The 20172-nt window shown below is 47.1% G+C and overlaps 1 protein-coding gene and 1 pseudogene across 2 annotated transcripts in view; both read right to left on the reverse strand.

Annotated features, from left to right (window-relative positions):
• The window catches only part of LOC307184878 (cytochrome c oxidase subunit 7C, mitochondrial-like), a 47470-nt pseudogene extending 38949 nt beyond the window's left edge, over positions 1 to 8521 (reverse strand). The window contains exon 1 of the transcript in view: positions 8465 to 8521. The product of the transcript in view is annotated as a cytochrome c oxidase subunit 7C, mitochondrial-like (transcript). The remainder of the gene's footprint in view (positions 1 to 8464) is intronic.
• A 4848-nt stretch (positions 8522 to 13369) lies between these two features.
• The window catches only part of FSTL4 (follistatin like 4), a 440804-nt gene continuing 434001 nt past the window's right edge, over positions 13370 to 20172 (reverse strand). Inside the window, exons 15-16 of the mRNA XM_079916826.1 lie at positions 17381 to 17490; positions 13370 to 15239 (exon numbers count right to left, since the gene is read on the reverse strand). Of these exons, the coding sequence (XP_079772952.1) occupies positions 14531 to 15239; positions 17381 to 17490 (819 nt within the window). The 3' untranslated portion in view covers positions 13370 to 14530. The remainder of the gene's footprint in view (positions 15240 to 17380; positions 17491 to 20172) is intronic.

Consider the following 20172-nt stretch of genomic DNA (forward strand, 5'->3'; position numbering starts at 1 on the left):
GCGTGGGCTTTCTCTAGTTGCTGTGAGTGAGGGCTACTCTTCATTGTGGTGTGCGGGCTTCTCATTGTGGTGGCTTCTGTTGTTGAGGAGAAAGGGGTCTAGGTGCATGGGCTTCAGTAGTTGTGGCAGGCAGGCTCAGTAGTTGTGGCCTGCAGGCTCTAGAATGCAGGCTCAGTAGCTGTAGTGCACGGGCTTAGTTGCTCTGCGGCATATGGGATCTTCCCGGACCAGGGCTCGATCCCACATCCTCTGCATTGGCAGGTGGATTCTTAACCACTGCACCACCAGGCAAGCCCTACATACTGTTTTTGAATTATGGTTTTCTCAGGGTATATGCCCAGTAGTGGGATTGCTGGGTCATATGGTAATTTATTTTTAGTTTTTAAAGGAACTTCCATGCTGTTCTCCATAGTGGCTTTATCAATTTACATTCCCACCAACAGTGCAAGAGGGTTCTCTTTTCTCCACACCCTCTCCAGCATTTTTTGTTTGTAGATTTTTTGATGATGGCCATTCTGACTGGTGTGAGGTGATAGCTCATTGTAGTTTTGATTTGCATTTCTCTAATGATTAGTGGTGTTGAGCACCCTTTCATGTGTTTGTTGGCTATCTGTATGTCTTCTTTGGAGAAATGTCTATTTAGGAATTCCATCCATTTTTGGATTGTTTGTTTTTTTGATATTGAGCTGATTGACTGCTTGTATATTTTGGAGATTAATCCTTTGTCAGTTGCTTCATTTGCAAATATTTTCTTCCATTCTGAAGGTTGTCTTTTCATCTTGTTTATGGTTTCCTTTGTTGTGCAAAAGCTTTTAAGTTTCATTAGGTCCCATTTGTTTATTTTTGTTTCTATTTCCATTTCTCTCAGAAGTGGGTCAAAAAGGACCTTGCTGTGATTTATGTCATAGAGTGTTCTCCCTATGTTTTGCTCTAAGAGTTTTTTAGTATCTGGCCTTACGTTTAGGGTTTAATGCATTTTGAGTTTATTTTTATGTATGGTGTTAGGAAGTATTCTAATTTCATTCTTTTACATGTAGCTGTCCAGTTTTCCCAGCACCACTTATTGAAGAGACTGTTCTTTCTCCATTGTATATTCTTGCATCCTTTATCAAAGATAAGGTGACCATATGTGTGTGGGTTTATGTCTGGGCTTTCTATCCTGATCCATTGATCTATATTTCCGTTTTTGTGCCAGTACCATAATGTCTTGATTACTGTAGTTTTGTAGTATAATCTGAAGTCAGGGAGCCTGATTCCTCCAGCCCTGTTTTTCTTTCTCACCATTGCTTTGGCTATTTGGGGTCTTTTGTGTTTCTACACAAATTGTAAAATTATTTGTTCTAGTTCTGTGAAAAATGCCATTGTTAGTTTGATAGGGATTTCATTGAATCTGTAGATTGCTTTGGGTAGTACAGTCATTTTCACAGTGTTGATACTTCTAATCCAAGAACATGGTATATCTCTCCATCTGTTTGTTTTGTCTTTAATTTCTTTCATCAGTGTCATATTGTTTTCTGCATACGGGTCTTTTGTCTCCTTAGGTAGGTTTATTCCTAGGTATTTTATTCTTTTTGTTGCCATGGTAAATGGGAGTGTTTCCTTAATTTCTTTTTCAGATTTTTTGTCGTTAGTGTATAGGTATGCAAGAGATTTCTGTGTGTAAGTTTTGTATCCTGCTAGTTTACCAAATTCAGTGTTTAGCTCTAGTAGTTTTCTGGTAGCATCTTTAGGATTTTTTATGCATTGTATCATGTCGCCTGCAGACAGTGACAGTTTTACTACTTCTTTTCTGATTTGTATCCCTTTTATTTCTTTTTCTTCTATGATTGCCATGGCTAAAACTTCCAAAACTAAGTTGATTAATAGTGGTGCAAGTGGGCAACCTTGTCTTGTTCCTGATCTTAGAGGAAATGGTTTCAGTTTTTCACTATTGAGAATGATGTTGGCTGTGGTTTTGTCATATATGACCTTTATTATGTTGAGGTAGGTTTCCTCTATGCCTATTTTCTGGAGAGTTTTTATCATAAATGGGTGTTGAATTTTGTCAAAAGCTTTTTCTGTATCTTTTGAGATCATCATGTGGTTTTTATTCTTTAATTTGTTCATGTGGTGTATCACACTGATTGTGGATTTTGAAAAAGCCTTGCATCCCTGTGGTAAAACCCACTTGGTCATGGTATAGGATCCTTTTAATATATTGTTGCGTTCCGATTGCTAATATTTTGTTGAGGATTTTTGTGTCTATGTTTATCAGAGATATTGGCCTGTGATTTTCTTTTTTTTGGTATCTTTTGTTAACAGGGTGATGGTGGCCTCATAGAATGAGTTTGGGAGTGTTCCTTCCTCTGCAATCTTTTGGAATAGTTTCAGAAAATAAGTCTTAACTCTTCTCTAAACGTTTGATAGAATTTGCCTGTGAAACCGTCTGGTCCTGGACTTTTTTTGTTGGGAGATTTTTTTTTTTTTTTTTTTTTGCCGTACGTGGGCCTCTCACTGTTGTGGCCTCTCCCGTTGCGGAGCACAGGCTCCGGACGCACAGGCTCAGCGGCCATGGCTCACAGGCCCAGCCGCTCCGCGGCACGTGGGATCTTCCCGCACCGGGGCACGAACCCGTGTCCCCTGCATCGGCAGGCAGACTTTCAACCACTGCGCCACCAGGGAAGCCCTTGTTAGGAGATTTTTAATCACAGTTTCAACTTCAGTATGTGTGATTGGTCTGTTCATATTTTCTATTTCTTCCTGGTTCAGTCTTGGGAGATTGTACCTTTCTAAGAATTTGTTCATTTCTTCCTTAATATTTCTGTGGTGTCCACTGTAACTTCTCCTTTTTTGTTTCTAATTTTATTGATTTGAGCCCTCTCCCTGTTTTTCTTGATGAGTCTTGCTAAAGGTTTATCAATGTTGTTTATCCTTTCAAAGAACCAGCTTTTAGTTTCATTGATTTTTTCTATTGTTTTCTTTGCCTTTGTTTCATTTATTTCTACCGTGAACTTTATGATTTCTTTTTCTTCTACCAACTTTGGGTTTTGTTTGTTCTTTTTTCTCTAGTTGCTTTAGGTATAAGGTTAGGTTGCTTTTTTGGGATTTTTCTTGTTTCCTGTGGTAAGACTGCATTGCTATAAACTTCAGTCTTAGAACTGCTTTTGCTGCATCTCATAGGTTTTGGATCATCGTACTTTCATTTTCATTTGTCTCTAGGTATTTTTAAATTTCCTCTTTGATTTCTTCTGTGATCCATTGGTTGTTTAGTAACATTGTTTAGCTTCCACGCATTTGTGTCTCTTAATATTTTTTTCTTATAATTGATTTCTAATTTCATACACTGTGGTCGGAATAGATGCTTGATATAATTTCAGTTTTCTTAAATTTACTAAGGCTTGTTTTGTGGCCCAGCATGTGATCAATCCTGGAGAATGTTCCATGTGCTCTTCAGAAGAATGTGTATTCTGTTGCTTTTGGATGGAATGCTCTGTAAAAATCAATAAAGTCCATCTGTTCTAATGTGTCATTTAAGGCCTGTGTTTCCTCATTGATCTTATGTCTGGATGATCTGTCCATTGATGCAAGTGGGGTGTTAAAGTCCCCCACTGCTATTGTGTTACTGTCAGTTTCTCCTTTTATGGCTGTTAGTATTTGCCTTATATATTGGGGTGCTCCTTGTTGGGTACATACATATTTACGATTATTATATATCCTTCTTGAATTGATCTCTTGATCATTATGTAGTGTCCTTCTTTGTCTCTTATAACAGTCTTTATTTTAAAATACATTTTGTCTGATATGAGTATTGGTACTTCAGCTTTCTTTTGATTTCCATTTGCATGGAATACGTTTTTCCATCCCCTCACTTTCAGTTTGTATTTGCCCCTAGATCTGAAGTGGGTCTCTTGTAGATAGTGATATATACAGGCCTTGTTGTTGTATCCATTTAACCTGCCTTTGTCTTTTGGTTGGAGCATTTAATCCATTTACATTTAAGGAAATTATTGATATATATGCTCTTAGAGCCATTTTGTTAATTGTTTTTGGATTTCTTTTTTTTTAAGTTTAAAAAAATTAATTATTTTTATTTTGGCTCTGTTGGGTCTTTGTTGCTGTGTGCAGGCTCTCTCTAGTTGCGGCAAGCGGGGGCTACTTTTCGTTGTGGTGCATGGGCTTCTCATTGCAGTGGCTTCTGTTGTTGAGGAACACAGGCTCTAGGCATGTGGTCTTTAGTAGTTGTGGCGTGCAGGCTCTAGAGAACAGACTCAGTAATTATGGCACCCAGGCTTAGTTGCTCTGCATGTGGGATCTTCCCGGACCAGGGCTTGAACCCATGTCTCCTGCATTGGCAGGCAGATTCTTAACCACTGTGCCACCAGGGAAGTCCCCTGGATTTCTTTTTGAAGGACTTTTTATTCCCTTCCTCTTTTGTTCTATTCTGTTTTGATTTGATGACTAGTGTTGTGTTTGGACTGCTTTTTCTTTTTTGTATGTATGTATGTATTATAGATTTTTGGTCTGTAGTTCCCATAAGGTTTTTTTGTAGCAGTCTGTATATGTAAAAGATTGTTTTAAGTCGCCAGTCTCTTAATTTCAAATGCAGTTCCCATATCCTGCATTTGTACTCTCCTCACGGCTACTGGTTTTGATATCATATTTGTGTGTGGGTGATTTACTACATTTACTGTATTTTTGCCTTTACCAGTGAGCTTTCCCATTTGTGATTTTCTTGTTTCTAGTTGTGGCATCTTTTTTTCCCCCTGCCTAGAGAAGTTCCTTTAGGATTTGTTGTAAAGCTGGTTTGGTGGTGCTGAATTCTCTTAGCTTTTCCTTGTCTGTAAATTTTTAATTTCTCTGTTGATTCTGAATGAGAGCTTTGTTGGTTAGATTATTCTTGATTGTAGGTTTTTCCCTTTCATCACTTTAAAATATATCATGCCACTCCCTTCTGGCCCGCAGAGTTTCTGCTGAAAAATCAGCTGATAACCTTATGGGGATTCCCTTGTATATTATCTGTTGCTTTTCCCTCGTTGTTTTAATATTTTTTCTTTGTCTTTAATTTTTGTTAGTTTGATTAATATGTTTCTCGACGTGTTCCTCCTGGGTTTATCCTGTATAGGACTCTCTGTAGTTCCTGGACTTGGGTGACTATTTCTTTCCCATGTTAGGGAAGTTTTTGACTATAATCTCTTCAAATATTTCTTCAGGCCCTTTCTCTTTCTCTTCTTCTCCTGGGACCCCTATAATGTGAATGTTGGTGCATTTAATGGTACCCCAGTAGCCTCTGAGACTGTCCTCGTTTCCTTCTATCCTTTTTTTCCCACTATTCTGTTCTGTGGCAGTGATTTCCACCACTCTGTCTTCCAGCTCACTTATTTGTTTTCTTGCCTCAGTTATACTGGTATCAATTCCTTCTAGTGTATTTTTCATTTCAGTTATTGTATTGTTCATCTGTGTTTGTTTGTTCTTTAAATCTTCTAACTCTTTGTTAAGCATTTCTTGTATCTTCTCGGTCTGTGCCTCCATCCTTTTTCCAAGATCTTGGATCATCTTTACTCTCATTACTCTAAATTTTTTTTCAGGTAGATTTTCTGGATCATCTTTACTCTCATTACTCTAAATTTTTTTTCAGGTAGATTTTCTATCTCCTATTCATTTAGTTGTTCTTGTAGGTTTTTGTCTTGCTCCTTTGTCTGCAACATATTTCTCTGTCATCTCATTTTGTCTAACTTACTGTGTTTGTGGTATCCTTTCCACGTGCTGCAGAATCGTAGTTCCTCTTGCTTTTGGTGTGTGCCCCATAGTGGGTGAGTTTGGTCCAGGGTCTTTTGCAGGCTTCCTCGTCGGGGGGACTGGTGCCTGCCCTCTGGTGGGTGGATTTGGATCTTGTCCCTCTGGTGGGCAGGGCTGTGTCAATTGGTGTGTTTTGTTGTGTCTGTGAGCTTAGTAGGACTTTAGGCAGCCTGTCTGCTGACGGGTACAGCTGTGTTCCTGTCTTGCTGGTTGTTTGGCCTGAGGCATTTCAGCACTGGAGCCTGCAGGCTGTTGGGTGGGGTTGAGTCTTGGTGCTGAAATGGGGACCTCCTGTAGAGCTCATGCTGGATATTCCCTGGGGCCTCTGCTACCAGTGTTGTTGCCCCCACAGTGAACTACAGCCAAGCCCTGCTTCCCCAGGAGACCCTCCAAGACCCCTAGGTAGATCTAGCCCAGGTTCCTATGGAGTTACTGCTTTGTGCTGGGTCCAGGTGCTCGTGGTACCTTGTGTGCACCCTCCAAGAGTGGAGTCTCTCTTTGCACCAGCCCTGTGGGGCTCCTGCCCTCAAGACCCACTGGCCTTCAAGGCTAAATGCTCTGGGGGTTCTTCCTCCAGATGCCAGACCCTCAGACTGTGTTGGAGGGTTATTTTTATGTGGCAATGTCCCTGGGTAGCCTGCATGGATTTGAATTTTTTTTTTGGGGGGGTTGCAATGTTTGTTTTCAGTATGGTTGTCTGCCACCTCTTTCTTCAGTGTATGCTAGCTGTTATCCCCCTGATAGGGTATTTGACTGGTGTTTTGGTGACCAAAGCCTGCCCTGGGCATTGAGTGGAGCCTCCCCTTTGCTCTGTGGTTGTCTCTGCCCTGTCAGGGGTGGGGTCTGCTCCCTAGGTATTGGAGTAGAGGCCCCCAGATCTGTTTCTTAGCTGTGTTTCTGATCTGCAGTGTGAGGGAGGTGGTTTTGGAGCAGTCCCAATAAGAGAGAAGCCACGGAGTATTCCTCCTTTGGCGCTATTCACCTATGAACATGCTCTGTTGTGTCACCTTTTACCCATTGTTTGAACTCACAAGTTACTCTGTTGTCGGCACTGCTCTCAGCCCCACCTTAACCACTGGTAGGCCGGCGATTGGCCTTGGTGTCTCTCAGGAGTTGTTTTCACCAGGCCACTAGCATAGATCCACTGATGTCAGGTCCCAGGAGATTGCAGTAATCATGGACCTGGACCTGCTGTAGGTACTATGGGGGTGGCTCAGACTCTGGCCTGGCCCATCCCCCACATGTATGTGCTCACAAAGTCCACAGCTGCTAAAGCTAGACCCGTCTCAGCTGCAGGAGCATTTGTTGACTGTTTAGATGTTCTTCAGGTGCTGAGTTTACAAAGCCAGTTGTGGGGGTGTAATTCTGCCATTTGTGCAGCTGTGAGGAGAGATTTCAGCTCTTCTTTCATAGTTGCACAGTCCCTGGGGCTCAGCTGTAGTTTCAGGTCCACCTCTGTGTAGGGGCCACCCATAGGCATCTGCTCCCAAGGCTGCCCTGGAGCACAAGAGCCCAGCCCTGTGGGGATGGGTCACATGGCAGAGCCAGAGGCCATGGGTGCAAGAGAGCTGGCTCTGGAGGGGATGGGGTGTGTGGGGGAGCGAGCCAGTGGCCATAGGTGTGAGAGAGCCAGCCCTGGTGGGATCCCTTCCTAATACTCATGGAGGCAGGGGCTGGTGCATGGGCAGAGAGGCTTCAATGGTGACCCCGCCCTTTGTGTGTCCCTCAACAATGGCACTTTGCTTCTATGGCCATCCGGGCTTCTTCCAGGAGGATTCATGGTTGAGGAGCTCCTTTCTCCTGTCCCCTCAGGCTGTCGCCTTGCAGAGAACAGCAGTTCTCTCCCTGGGTCTGCTCTCTAAACCCCACATTCCAGCACCCAGCCCCTGGGCACATGTCTCAGTCTGGGATATGCAGGGCTGTGGCTTGGACCCTCTGTGTAGGTCTCACTCTGTCCTGCCTGCCACAGACCAGTTGCTGCACTCTCCTCTGAGCCCCAAAGCTCCCCTTCTGTCCCACGTGATCTCCTGTCAGTGGGGGGCCTTCCCCGGATGTGGGAACCTGTCCTCACCTTCAGCTCCCTCCAGGGGTGTAGGTCCCATCCTGCTTCCTCTCCTCTTCCTTTTTCCTTCTTTCTTTCATCCTACCCAGTTATGTGAGAATCTTTCTTGTGCTTTCAGGTGTCCGAGGTCCTCTGCTAGTGTTCAGCAGGTGCTCTGTGAGAATTTTTCCATTTATAGATGTATTCTTGATGCATTTGTGGGGAGACATGAACTCCACGTTCTCCTACTCCTCCGCCATCTTGACTCGTCTCTAACAAATCAGTAGACTTTGAGTAAAGCACATTACCCGCCATAGTGTGGGTGGGCCTCATCCAATCAGTTGAAGGCCTTAAAATCAAAATACTGAGCTCCCCTGAAGAAGAGGGAATTCAGCCAACAAACTGCCTTAGGAGTTGAACTGCAACTCTTCTCTGGGTCTCCAGCTGCCCACCTGCCGTACAGATTTGGACTTTCCAGCCTCCACAACCGCATGAGCCAGTTCCTTAAACTATATCTCCCTTTCCCTACACACACACACACACACACACACACACACACGCGCGCGCACACACATACACACACAGAGTGTGTGTGTTTCTTTGTAGAACGTGCACTACTGGTCATGGCACAGTGGACTTGAAACTCACCAAGGGCAGGGACTGTGTCTCCTTTGTGCGGCCCTGGGTCCCCCTCCCTAGCGCCATGCTGGCACATAGCAGGTGCTCCATCCACATGGTAGCTTGGTGATTACCAAGCACTTTATACATTCTGCATCCTAGCTGGAAAGTCTGCCCCAGTAAGAATCAAGAGTGACCGGAGTCAAGAAATAGATAAGAGTCTGGGGGCTGGGGTGGATTTTAAGGGCCTGCAGGGCAGATAACAAGAAGTTTTGAGCCAGATGTTAGTTGTGCGTTTTGGGACCTGAAACTTCAACATGGGGAAGAGAGACTTCTGGGGTCAGATGCCTGCCTTTGTCCAGGCTCTCTTTGGACTGGGCCAGAGCAGGGTCCATTTTGCTTTGACCATCATGGACCTATAATGGCGATGGAGAAGGAGGAGAAGGCCCCTGAGTAGTCCTGCCTTAATCAGTTCTCACTTTAACAAGTGCATACAGACTGGCACCAAAAAAGGTGACTTTTTTCACGTTTTATTGTAAAGTCCTCAGAAAAAGAGCATTTACAATGACAATACTTTATGATAATCTGTGAATCGTCTTTATATCAAGTGGTACTGCAAACACATGGTGTGTCCAATACTGTGAAATACATCAAAGTAAACACAAACTTATCTCCAATGCCACATACAGTTGCTGTGTTGGTACAAATTTCTACTAAAGTTGATGTATTAAAAATAATTTATATATATTTTATAAATAAGGAAAAAATTCACATGTATAGTAATTACAGGAGGCCTTTTGAGAAGTACCAGTGATTACAGAAAATATATTTTGGAGTCTACACAACTGCTCAAAATAATGTAATCTGCCTCGACATAAGAGATCTGGAAGTTTTCTGAGGTGGGGGAGGATGAGAATCCTAACGGGACAAATTGTGTGTGTGTGTGACTGTATATCTCGAGGGTCGTTCACTACACTATAGCATGAACGCAGCGTGTGTGACTACAGCAGCAAAACTCCATGCCTAGTCTGCTTTTAGATCATCTCACACGGCCTTCAGGAAGCACGAGCAGCGGGGGAGGGGGAGATGGGGTGCGAAGGGGCAGGGCCAGGAACGGAGAGGAGGCTGGTCAGCCGCCGGAGCCAGGCAGTCAGGGTGTGGGTCGGGGGCACCACAGAAAGCTGTGCTGTGGGTCTGGGATGGGGGACTTGCAGACCACTGTCCCTCACCTCTCTGAAGCAGCTGAAGTAGCAAGGGACAAACAACTCTTAAAGCTATGGCCGATGTCACGCTGGGCAGTGCATGAAGGTTTAGATTTAGGAAATTTTCTCATTTGAGAGCTCTTGGGCCCCATATCCAGCCAATGATGGTTGCCATTCCTCAGAAATGATCTTGAAGACAGTGCCCCCACTGGGCAGCATTGTCTGATCCCGCCTTGGGATCCCGCCTTGGTGACATGTGCGTGTCACTGGGCTGGGGGTAGGGTCGAGTCGACAGTTATTGCTTTGTGGCATGCAGACTGAGCCCTCTACAGCCCTCCAGGGCATGGCCTGCTCCCTGGGGCCACAGCAGAAAGGGATGGTCCCATGTTAGTCAAGGTGAGCTTGGAAAGAGGGGTATGTGAATTGCGGTTTGTCCAAAAACCACGCACATGCTCAACACTCTTGTGCTGGCTGAAGACGCCTTGCTGTGAATTTTGGAGGTCAATTCCTGCTCTCCCCCTATCTTCCGTAATTTCACACATTGCTTTTGGTTAAATTCCCAATGCTGCTCACAGGTCCAAAAGATGGGTGAAACCGTGCTTGCTGGGCTCCAGGTGTCGGCTGCGTGGCTGGTGCCTAAACCCTGAAGGCCCAGATAAGATGCTCAAATCCTCAAGTGGCTCGGCAGGTAACCTGGTGTAGACAAAAGCAGGAAGTGGGTTGTAGTCCACCAGGTATTTGGGGTCTTGCAGTCACACCTTGAGTATAAGCACTGTGTATTTCCCCCTTGAACTTTTTTAAGCCCCTCTGTTCTATGATCTCTTGATTTTGGAGAGAAATCAAGGCAGTTAGTGACTTTCTTGAACAAAACTGTTTTCCCTATGTGCCAATCTGGGAGCAAATAGTAACATCTGGCCCTATGAGTGACTTTTCACTTGTACCCAAAGCAAGGAAGCAGCATGCAAAGGCCACTGGGGGCTGGTGTGGTGGTCCGGTGAGTTGCCCCTTGAGTTGTAGGAGTGGCTCATGAGCAGGAGGCCCCAGGCTTAGGAAGGGAGCGGGAAAGGCAGAGAGCAAAGTGAGGATGGAGGGAGGTGTAGCTCAGCCCTCTAAGGGCTTGGCTGAGATGCTATGGTCTCTATTCCCGTCTGACAGTTTCTGTCTGATAATAGCCAACTTCCCTGACAATTCTGAGTTCTCGCTTGTCTTGGTCACCTAACTCCAAAGGGCTGTGAGCTAGGGTTTGGGGGGTGTGATTTTGGGTAGCAAGCGTCTATGTCCCAGTGGGTTCTGATTGCACTTGGAGTGGGATCTGGGGTCCTGGGTGGGGGAGGATGGCCAAGAACTTTGCCATCGATATCGGCATCGTTGTCATCCTACATCACCTGTCTGGCCTCCTGGCTCAGAGGTGCCAGGTGCAAGTTGGAGGTGCCGGGTGGAAGAAGGAGGATGTGAGGTAGATTGGTGGATGTGTAGGAGGGCGTTGGGAGCAGTATCATTGCTCCTGGAGGCTGGCTTCTGAAGAGGAGGATGGGAGAGTGAGCTGTGGGATTTGGTAATGAAATGGTGCAGTGTCCGTGGTACCTGAATGAAACACGTTGTGAAAAATGAATGGATTACTATTTAAGCCCCTTGTAGAAAAATATATCCATCATGAAGCTGTTTCACATCTCAGTTCTGAAATCTCCTTTAGTTCACAGGTTATTTGGTCAGCAGAAAAGAAGTGGGGGCCACACAAAGCCAACTCCAGGCTGCTTTCCTCAGTGAAGACTCAGCAGTTACAATTCCCTGGGGCAGCAGGTGGTTCTTGGCTTTATTTGGGCTGGAGTGCTGTCCTCCAGGGCACTCACCTGGATCTGGGAGGCTGAGATGGGGGCGGGGGCGGGATTGCAGGGACTGAGCTTCTGTCTCCCGTGATGCTATCTCTAGGTCACAGAATATGAAGCTTGGTATGAGTGTGGCCCCAGCCTAGACTTTACAGGGCTCTTCCAGCTACTTCTGGGGGCTTGGGGAAAGTAGCAGGACCCTCAAATGACTTGGAGCCTTAAAAAAGGGGCCTGGGCCAGCCCCAGGCAGGGCTCGCAGGCTCAGTGTTACTGGGGCTGCGATGATGGCATCTGCCTCACTCTGTGTGTGGTTCACAACCAAGCTTACTTGCACAGAAAGTCCATGCAGGTGTCTAGAAGCAGACAAATCTCTCTTCCCACCATCAATCCGTGGGTGGCTGCGTGGGCTTTTGGACCGAGAACCTCCATATGGGGTGTTGCTCACTTGGGCAGAAGGAGAATGAGGGCCTCCAGTTCAAATCTTTAATGTCACCGTAGGTGTCGATTACTTCTGTTAGTCTGAAAAAAAATCTACTTTGAATTTTTGTGAAATGAATTTTATTTCAAAATTCAGTAATTTTGAAATAGTTCATCACGTAAGTGGCTATGGGGGTGATTCTTTTGGTAAAACGAATACTGCTTTAATGTGAAATATTAGTAGATAGCCGATAATTTGTGTTCATCAGAAGGATCGCTGGCTGTTGTGATGACTTCGTACCCCAGTGGCTTTCAAACTGTGTTTCATGAGCCTCTGCTGGGGCTAATGTGTGGGAGAAAGGGGCAGGTGGAGTCCTAGCCAGCCCTTCAGTCGGTTGCACTGCTGAAAAAACATTGACTTTCCTTTGTGAATTTGCAAATTTCACAGTTTTCAGGGCTGTGATTCCCCTCTCCTATTTAATTGTGTCTGAAATGCTGGCAGTAAGACCTAAACTGGCCATCTCCAGCTTTGCAACTTCACAGGTACAACAAGAGGCAGAGAAGCTTTCCAGACACACTTAGAAGTGGAAGGAATTGTGGAAAAGGAACAGGTGCCGCTGAAGTCACTCCCAGTTGAAAAGGCCAGTTGGGACTGGATTGGTCTTTTACTCAGCAGTCCTGCAGTCCAGAGGGGCCAGTGTTCTGGCCTGGCAGTTGGTGGACTCTTCTTCATGTAGGCTCAGAGACTTTCTTTTTCTTCCAGGGGCTGCCACAATTCAGAAGATGTTTTCCAAAGGAAGAAGCTCACGAAAGTTGGAGAATTTCAGGGATAGAAGTGAGACTTTGGAAGAAAATGTGTCAAGACATTGAGGCAGGAATAAAAAAAAAGGTGAGATGTGTTTTCTATCCCAGTTATTGTGAAACTAAATATTAGGCTTTTGAGGTCAGTTTCTTCAACCTATATCTACATATTGTATCTTAAAAAAAAAAAATCTATGAATGTATTTGTCTAGGCACACCCTGGGAGTTGTTGGGGACAAGAGTTTGGTGGACTGAGATGCATGAAACACACTAGAGGATTGGCCAATGTCGGGAACTCTGTGGTGGGCAGGTGGGTTGGGCAGTTAGGCAGGAGTGAGAAGCTCTGTTTCCAGTGAGGCAAGGTCTGTGTCTTCCTTTCTCTGAAAGGGGCCATTCCTCAGCAGCCCAAGAAACTCATGGCCAAGTTGGCAGGTGAAGACATCTAACCTAATGTGTCTGTGATGGGACCACCTCTTCCAACTTCAGGTGGCTTGAAAAATGACCCTTCAAGCCAGAAGGCATACAAATGCGATTTGACCACTGATGTGCACGAGAAGGAAAGGGGTGTTTTGAGAGCCCAAGGGGGCCTCTTCCTTGCTGAGATTCTCTGATATGGGCTCTCTTCATGGGGCTGTTGGGCTGTACTTCTTTGATGCCCAGTGGAGAGCTTACCACAGCCTGAGACATTTGGGAATAATGCAGCAGTGCCAGCCTGTATCCTTGTGTATTACTGGGGAGAGAGGGACCTAAGTGTAAGAAACACTGAAATGTGCTGTCTGTGCTATGATGATGCAGGGACTGGGGTGGCCAGAGCTGAGTGCGAGGGCCACAGGGAGAAGAGAAATGGGGTTTTAAAAGGGATAGCCTAAGGAACCCGCCTGAACCCCACTTGTATCCTTCGGGTTTCTGCATTGAGCCTGGAGGCCACTGTTCTGCAGGCCGCACACACCTTTCCAGGCAAGCCTGGTCTGCCCTGAATCTGGGGTACTGGGCTGGCTAATAAATGTCCCCCTTCAGTAGTGAAAAGCAGGCACGCAGGGTTTGTCTTGGTCTCTTGGGGTCCCAACCCAGAATGGAGCCTTTACCAATGTGGTGGCCTCATCTGCACTTGGGGGTGTCCCTGGTGCAGAGGAGCACGATTGCTTGGTGGCCATTGTCTTCTTTCTGGATGTGGGGTGGTGACTCTCAGAGCCATGGCCTAAGGCAGGGAGGAATACAGCTGGACCTCGGAGAGCATCTTTCTGCTTACTAGCATTTGAGATTATAAAAAATTATTTTTTAATCAAAAATTCCAAAATAAAGTGAGTGATTTCCCCATCCCCCAAGATGCAATAAGTCTTGTTGGCTCTCCCTCAGGCTTACAAGAAGTCAAATGGAAAGAAAAGCAAGAAGCAACTGCGAAGGAGAAAATGAGGTCCAGAGCGAGGGCGATGTGGCTCTCACGCCAGGAGGGAGAGCCCTGCTCCGGGGAGCCTGTGTCTTCAGGCCACATCAGGGTGAAGTCTGGCCGGACCCTGGAGAATGACTAGGCGAAGGCAACCGACAGAAGCATCCGCCTGGAAAGCAGGAGCTCCTGGTTCCATGGCGGCCCAGGTAACGTGGCGCGTAGCTGGGCGCAGAAATGATTCCTTTACACGGCAGCATATTCTCATCGTAGCTCAAGGCAGAAATCATACGTCCTAAAGAAAAACCCCCATCTTGTTAGCAGCGCATACCTTATACTAGGAAACTTGCAAGGAGACCAGTGTTGAACCACAAAGCGAATACAGGTTTTTGCTTTTGTCTGTAAAAATGTACAGGGTGCCTGCTTGGGGCTGCGGTGTCAGTACCAGGCGGCGCTCGTGGCTGCTTCATACCTCGTCCACCCACACCACTGTGGTCCCTCCCTTTACTCCCGCCACCTCACACCGCGGCGCGTTTTGTCTCGCGTTGATGAGAAACAGTGACTCTCGGGCCGGCGTGAGGAGGTACTGCCCGAATAGCCCGCTGTCCCTCACAATCCTGCGGGGCCCAGCCCAGGCTCGGGCCGGCCCCGCCGGCGCGGGCGGCTCCTTCAAGCCCTTCAGCATGCCCGTCTTCCCCGTGGACAGCTCCAGGAAGAGCAGGTCCGGCTCTGTCTCTAGCGTGGCATAGACGTAGTACTGGTCGCCCTGGGTGAAGGAGGGCTGGAAGGCCACGTCTGAGACGCCCTGGCTCACTTTCAGGTCATAGAGGGTCTGGATCTCCCCCCGCAGCGTGATCTCCTGCACGTGAAGCTGGGGGCTGCTGGAGGCGGCGCTGACTAGGAAGCGCCCATCGGGGGAAATGTGTGGGGTGCCGGTAACGTGGCCGTTGGGGCCGACCACGGCGTCCGTGACACTGTCGAGCAGCAGCTGCGGGGCGGCTGGAGAGGAGCTGTGCTGTCGGCACTGGATGAAGAAGTAGCCGCCCAGGTGGGTGTGGGCCATGGCCTGCGGCAGGCAGCCGTGGCTCTGCAGCCCAATGGTCTTGAGGAGCATCAGTGTTTCCAGGTCGACTTTGTGGACTGCAGGGTCAGACTTGTTGAAGATGAAGCCGAACCTGGGAGGAGACGCAAACTGAGGTCAGAGGTCAGGAGGACTTTTTGGGTAGGGGATAGGTCATTTGTCTCAAACGATGGCATCCTTTCTCTTTTCCTTTATCATAACCCTTTGGTGACTAACAGCCTATTAATAAGATCTACCATTCTGCAGGAGATGGCTTCATAAGCGATTCATCTATGATCTCAAACCAAATGCAGCTGAGTTACAAAACGTTCCTGGATTTATGCTCTTGTAATATGCACGCATCTTTAGAAATGGTAAAGGAAGAGCATAATTGTGCCTCAGCAGCTTCTGCCTCGGGGATGCCTTTGATTCAGCTCCCCAGAGGCCTTGTGGCAGCTGGGAAGTGGCGGGCCTGTGGCTGGAGGGAAAGGACAAGAGGTGTCTGCCCTGACTCTGCCTGCTAGGAGGACAAGAGAGGTGAGTCTATATCTGAGGTGGTTTTTGGACTACCGGCTGGGTCAGAACTTGGGGATGCAGGTGCAAGAGAACAAGGACAGATGTCCTGTCCATGCTCCCTTGCCCTTGGAGACGAACGTGGGTAAGGGTTGAGGGCAGCCTCTTCCCTGGCCACGTTGATGATGCTGGTCGCAGGAAGCCCCTTTGGGCTGGGGCTAAGGACAGCTTTTACCTTTACAGCTAGATGGCCTGGCCCTGCTGCGGTGCCCTGCTAGCTGCAGAGCCTGGGGCAAGCTGCTTGCCTCTTCAAGCCCCTGCGAATATAAAGAGGGTAGTTCCTTCCAAGGGCTGCTGGGAGGATTAAATCCAAGAGGGAGCTTTAGTGGAAGAGGTCAGTAGGTGGAAGCTGCCATATCTGGACTTCGTGAAATTCCTCTTTGGAGGCTGGTTATGAGCTGCAGAAGGGCCTGATTCCAGGCAGGACTTCCCTCTGATCGTGAGAGCCTCTGCCTAAACCCCTCACTTGCAGAGGCCTTTGGGTGCCGTGTACACCTACAGGAGCAGAGAAAAATCTCTTCCACGATTTTCTCTTGAATAACAAGCTGTGCCTCAGAGTAGGGAAAATGCCCACTTTACAGCATCTTTAAAGCATCCTTAAAGGGCTAGAGCATGGAAAGAGCAGGAAAGAAAACCCCATGCTTATAAGAAACTGTAATGTAGAAGTCACACAGGCTCTGCAGAGCCTGAGTTTGCATGGCTCCTGGCTGAATTCAGCTTCTTTGAGGGCTTTTACCATTTACAACCATTTTAGAGGCTCTGTCCCAGGTATTCTCTGCAGTGAGGTAGGGAGGTCATAAAGTGGTTACTTTCTCCCTTGGCCAAAGATGAATGGGAGAGCCCTATTTTTACAAGTCCAGCTTCAGCTTGCAAAAATGAGTCATTTCTCCCTGGAAAAAGGTGCTTGATGTCAGAGTAAAGGAAGGCATAAACACTGCCACAAGACATTTGGGTCTTGATGACTTTATAAAAGGGCACGCTCAGTCTTCTGGCAGTGGTGCCTTGACAGAAAATGTCAGGGGTTCTCTGAAATGAATAGGGAAGGGGAGTGGCCAGGCTGGGATGAGGCTTGCAGTCGAGGCCATGGCTGGTATTATTAAGCTATTCTTTTGGATGGTGGCAAACCAGACACCGAGGAAGCCTTGTTTCCTTGCAGGCCCCTGCATGGCTGCTCTGGGGACTCCTAGAGGAACCACAGGTTGTGGTTAGCAGAGAATGAGGCCAAACGGGGCACTGAAAGGAGACCCAGCTTTGCATTTAGTCTGACTCTGCCAGTTCCTGGCTGTGTGACTTTGGCCAGTGTCTTAACTTCTCCGGGCCTAAATTTCCTCATCTATAAAACAGATTCGAGACCGCCTCTACTAGTTTCTTGCGTCTAGCAAGGAGAGGGTACTCAATTAACCACAGCTGTTTCCCTCTTTCCTCTGCTGTCCTCACCCAAGTGTGAGACTTCCTGACCTTACTGGGCCCCTGAGGGCATTAGGAGCTGGGTGCCTTCCTTAACTTTAACAATTAAGGACTGGGGATGGGGCCATTTCTCTGTCCATTCCTGATGGGTTCCAAAGCCAGCCCAGGAGGAGTGGGGGAGAAAGAGAAAGGAGCAGGGCCACCCCGGGCGAAGCTGCCCTGTGCAGGGCTGAGCTGGGGCACGGAGTAGGTTAGGGCATTGCGGGCCAGTCTCACCTGATGTGGTTGATGATGAGGTTTGTTGGAGGAATGAAGAAATCGTCCACTCCTGCAAAGGGCGTGCGGATGAGGTGCTGACCCTGACCGGTGCTGGCCTCTGTGATCACCTGCAACACAGAGCGGAAGTCCTTGTGAGGGCCCATCCCAGCGGGGCTTGGAAACCTGCAGACACATGCACGCTCGGTTGGAGACCCCGGCAGACAGGCTGCTTGAGAGAGAGATGATGGGCAAGTCACCGTCTTGGGTGGGGGGCGGGCCAGGAGCAGAGCGGGAGCTGCTTGGGAATGGCGTAGGCAGGGACCCATCCTTCCAGGGAGGGGAAGTGGGGAGACAGGAGTGAATGCCTGAATCGCTCTCTCCTGCTCGGTCAGGCCTGCCCCTGACTGACTGTGGTGCATGTTGTCAGCCACCGTGATGTGACAGCAGAGTGAGGACCTGGAGGGGCTGTGTTGGGGCTTCTGAGGGAGGGTCCTTGGAACCTAAGCATCTCTGCTCAGAGACAGCCTCCTCCACGACAGGGAGTCCCACCTTCTCAACACCTAGGCCACCCTGGGAAAGGCGGCGAGGTTTTAAATAATGAAAATGCTAAACGCTGGAATCGTTGACTGGCTCTGTATTTTCCCTTGATGCCAGGCACCTGGGCTGGTTTGTTGAGAGTCTCTGTCATATGCGCCTCACAGAGGCGCTCTCTGAGAACTGACTCCATAATTTATTAGAGAAAGCAGGCATCCGGTCAGAGGTGCTGGCCGTGTCATTTATTTTATTTTTTATTTATATTTATTTATTTACTTATTTATTTAAACATCCTTATTGGAGTATAATTGCTTTACAATGTTGTGTTACTTTCTGCTGTACAACAAAGTGAATCAGCTATATGCATACATATATCCCCATATCCCCTCCGTCTTGCATCTCCCTCCTACCCTCCCTATCCCACCCCTCTAGGTGGTCACAAAGCACCGAGCTGATCTCCCTGTGCTATGTGGCTGCTTCCCACTAGCTATCTGTTTTACGTTTGGTAGCGCATATATGTCCATGCCACTCTCTCACTTTGTCCCAGCTTACCCTTCCCCCTCCCCGTGTCCTCAAGTCCATTCTCTACGTCTGCGTCTTTATTCCTGTCCTGACCCTAGGTTCTTCAGAACCACTTTTTTTTTTTTTAGATTCCATATATATGTGTTAGCATACGGTATTTGTTTTTCTCTTTCTGACTTACTTCACTCTGTACGGCAGACTCTAGGTCCATCCACCTCACTGCAAATAACTCAATTTCGTTTCTTTTAATGGCTGAGTAATATTCCATTGTATATATGTGCCACATCTTCTTTATCCATTCATCTGTTGATCGACACTTAGGTTGCTTCCATGTCCTGGCTATTGTAAATAGAGCTGCAGTGAACACTGTGGTACATGACTCTTTTTGAATTATGGTTTTCTCAGGGTATCTGCCCAGTAGTGGGATTGCTGGGTCGTATGGTAGTTCTATTTTTAGTTTGTTAAGGAACCTCCATACTGTTCTCTATAGTGGCTGTATCAATTTACATTCCCACCAACAGTGCAAGAGGGTTTCCTTTTCTCCACACCCTCTCCAGCATTTATCGTTTGTAGATTTTTTAATGATGGCCATTCTGACTGCTGTGAGGTGATACCTCATTGTGGTTTTGATTGGCATTTCTCTAATGATTAGTGATGTTGAGCATTCTTTCATGTGTTTGTTGGCAATCTGTATATCTTCTTTGGAGAAATGTCTATTTAGGTCTTCTGCTCATTTTTGGATTGGGATGTTTGTTTTTTTGATATTGAGCTGCATGAGCTGCTTGTAAATTTTGGAGATTAATCCTTTATCAGTTGCTTCATTTGCAAATATGTTCTCCCATTCTGAGGGTTGTCTTTTCATCTTGTTTATGGTTTCCTTTGTTGTGCAAAAGCTTTGAAGTTTCATTAGGTCCCATTTGTTTATTTTTGTTTTTCTTTCCATTTCTCTAGGAGGTGGGTCATAAAGGATCTTGCTGTCATTTATGTCATAGAGTGTTCTGCCTGTTTTCCTCTAAGAGTTTTATAGTGTCTTGGCCATTTCATTTAAATGCCTGTGATTAGGATGCTGGGGAGGGTTCCGGTTTCACAAAGGGGACTTGCTGTGAGAAGTGAAGAATTAGTCCCTGTGTTTTGTACAAATTGGTAGTTTGACAGAGCATGCTGCCTCTGTTCCCCTGGAGGTACCACTTTCTCCCCTGCGTGCTTGGCAGGAAGCGACTTGAGCCATTCCTTGGTGTGTGTCCCTGCTGTGTCTGTATCAGGGAAGGGCACGGTGGCAGCACAGAACAGAGCCAAGTGATGTTTGGGGTTAGACAGGACGAGAGCATGGTTTGGAGGCCCTGCCAGAAAGCACCCCCGTGGTCAGGCTGGGCTTTTATCCATCAGCTACTGAGGCCTTGGGCACAGGCAGGCTGGAGACACTGAGCCAGCCATCCTGTGTCCTCTTGCTTTCTGCATGTGCTCTTCAGCCTCCAAGTTCCAGGTGATTGCCCAGAAGGGTGGCAGACCTGCAGCCAGATGAGGGGCTTGGCCAGCTTGTGGGCAGTTTTGGCTGGAGGACCCCAAGGACAAGCCCAGACCCTCTCAGCAGGACAGGAGGCAGATGCCAGACCCTGACCAGGGAGGGGAGACACTTCCTGATCTTCATGTTGTGGCCATTTATACAGAAGGAAGGATTCAGATTTTTGCAGCCTGAAGCTGAGGACAGTTTGTGATGGGGCTTTGTGACTCACATGGCCTCGAGCTCTGGATGC

The sequence above is a fragment of the Stenella coeruleoalba genome (genome assembly GCF_951394435.1).
Source record: "Stenella coeruleoalba genome assembly, chromosome: 3".
Taxonomy (NCBI): Eukaryota; Metazoa; Chordata; class Mammalia; order Artiodactyla; family Delphinidae; genus Stenella; species Stenella coeruleoalba.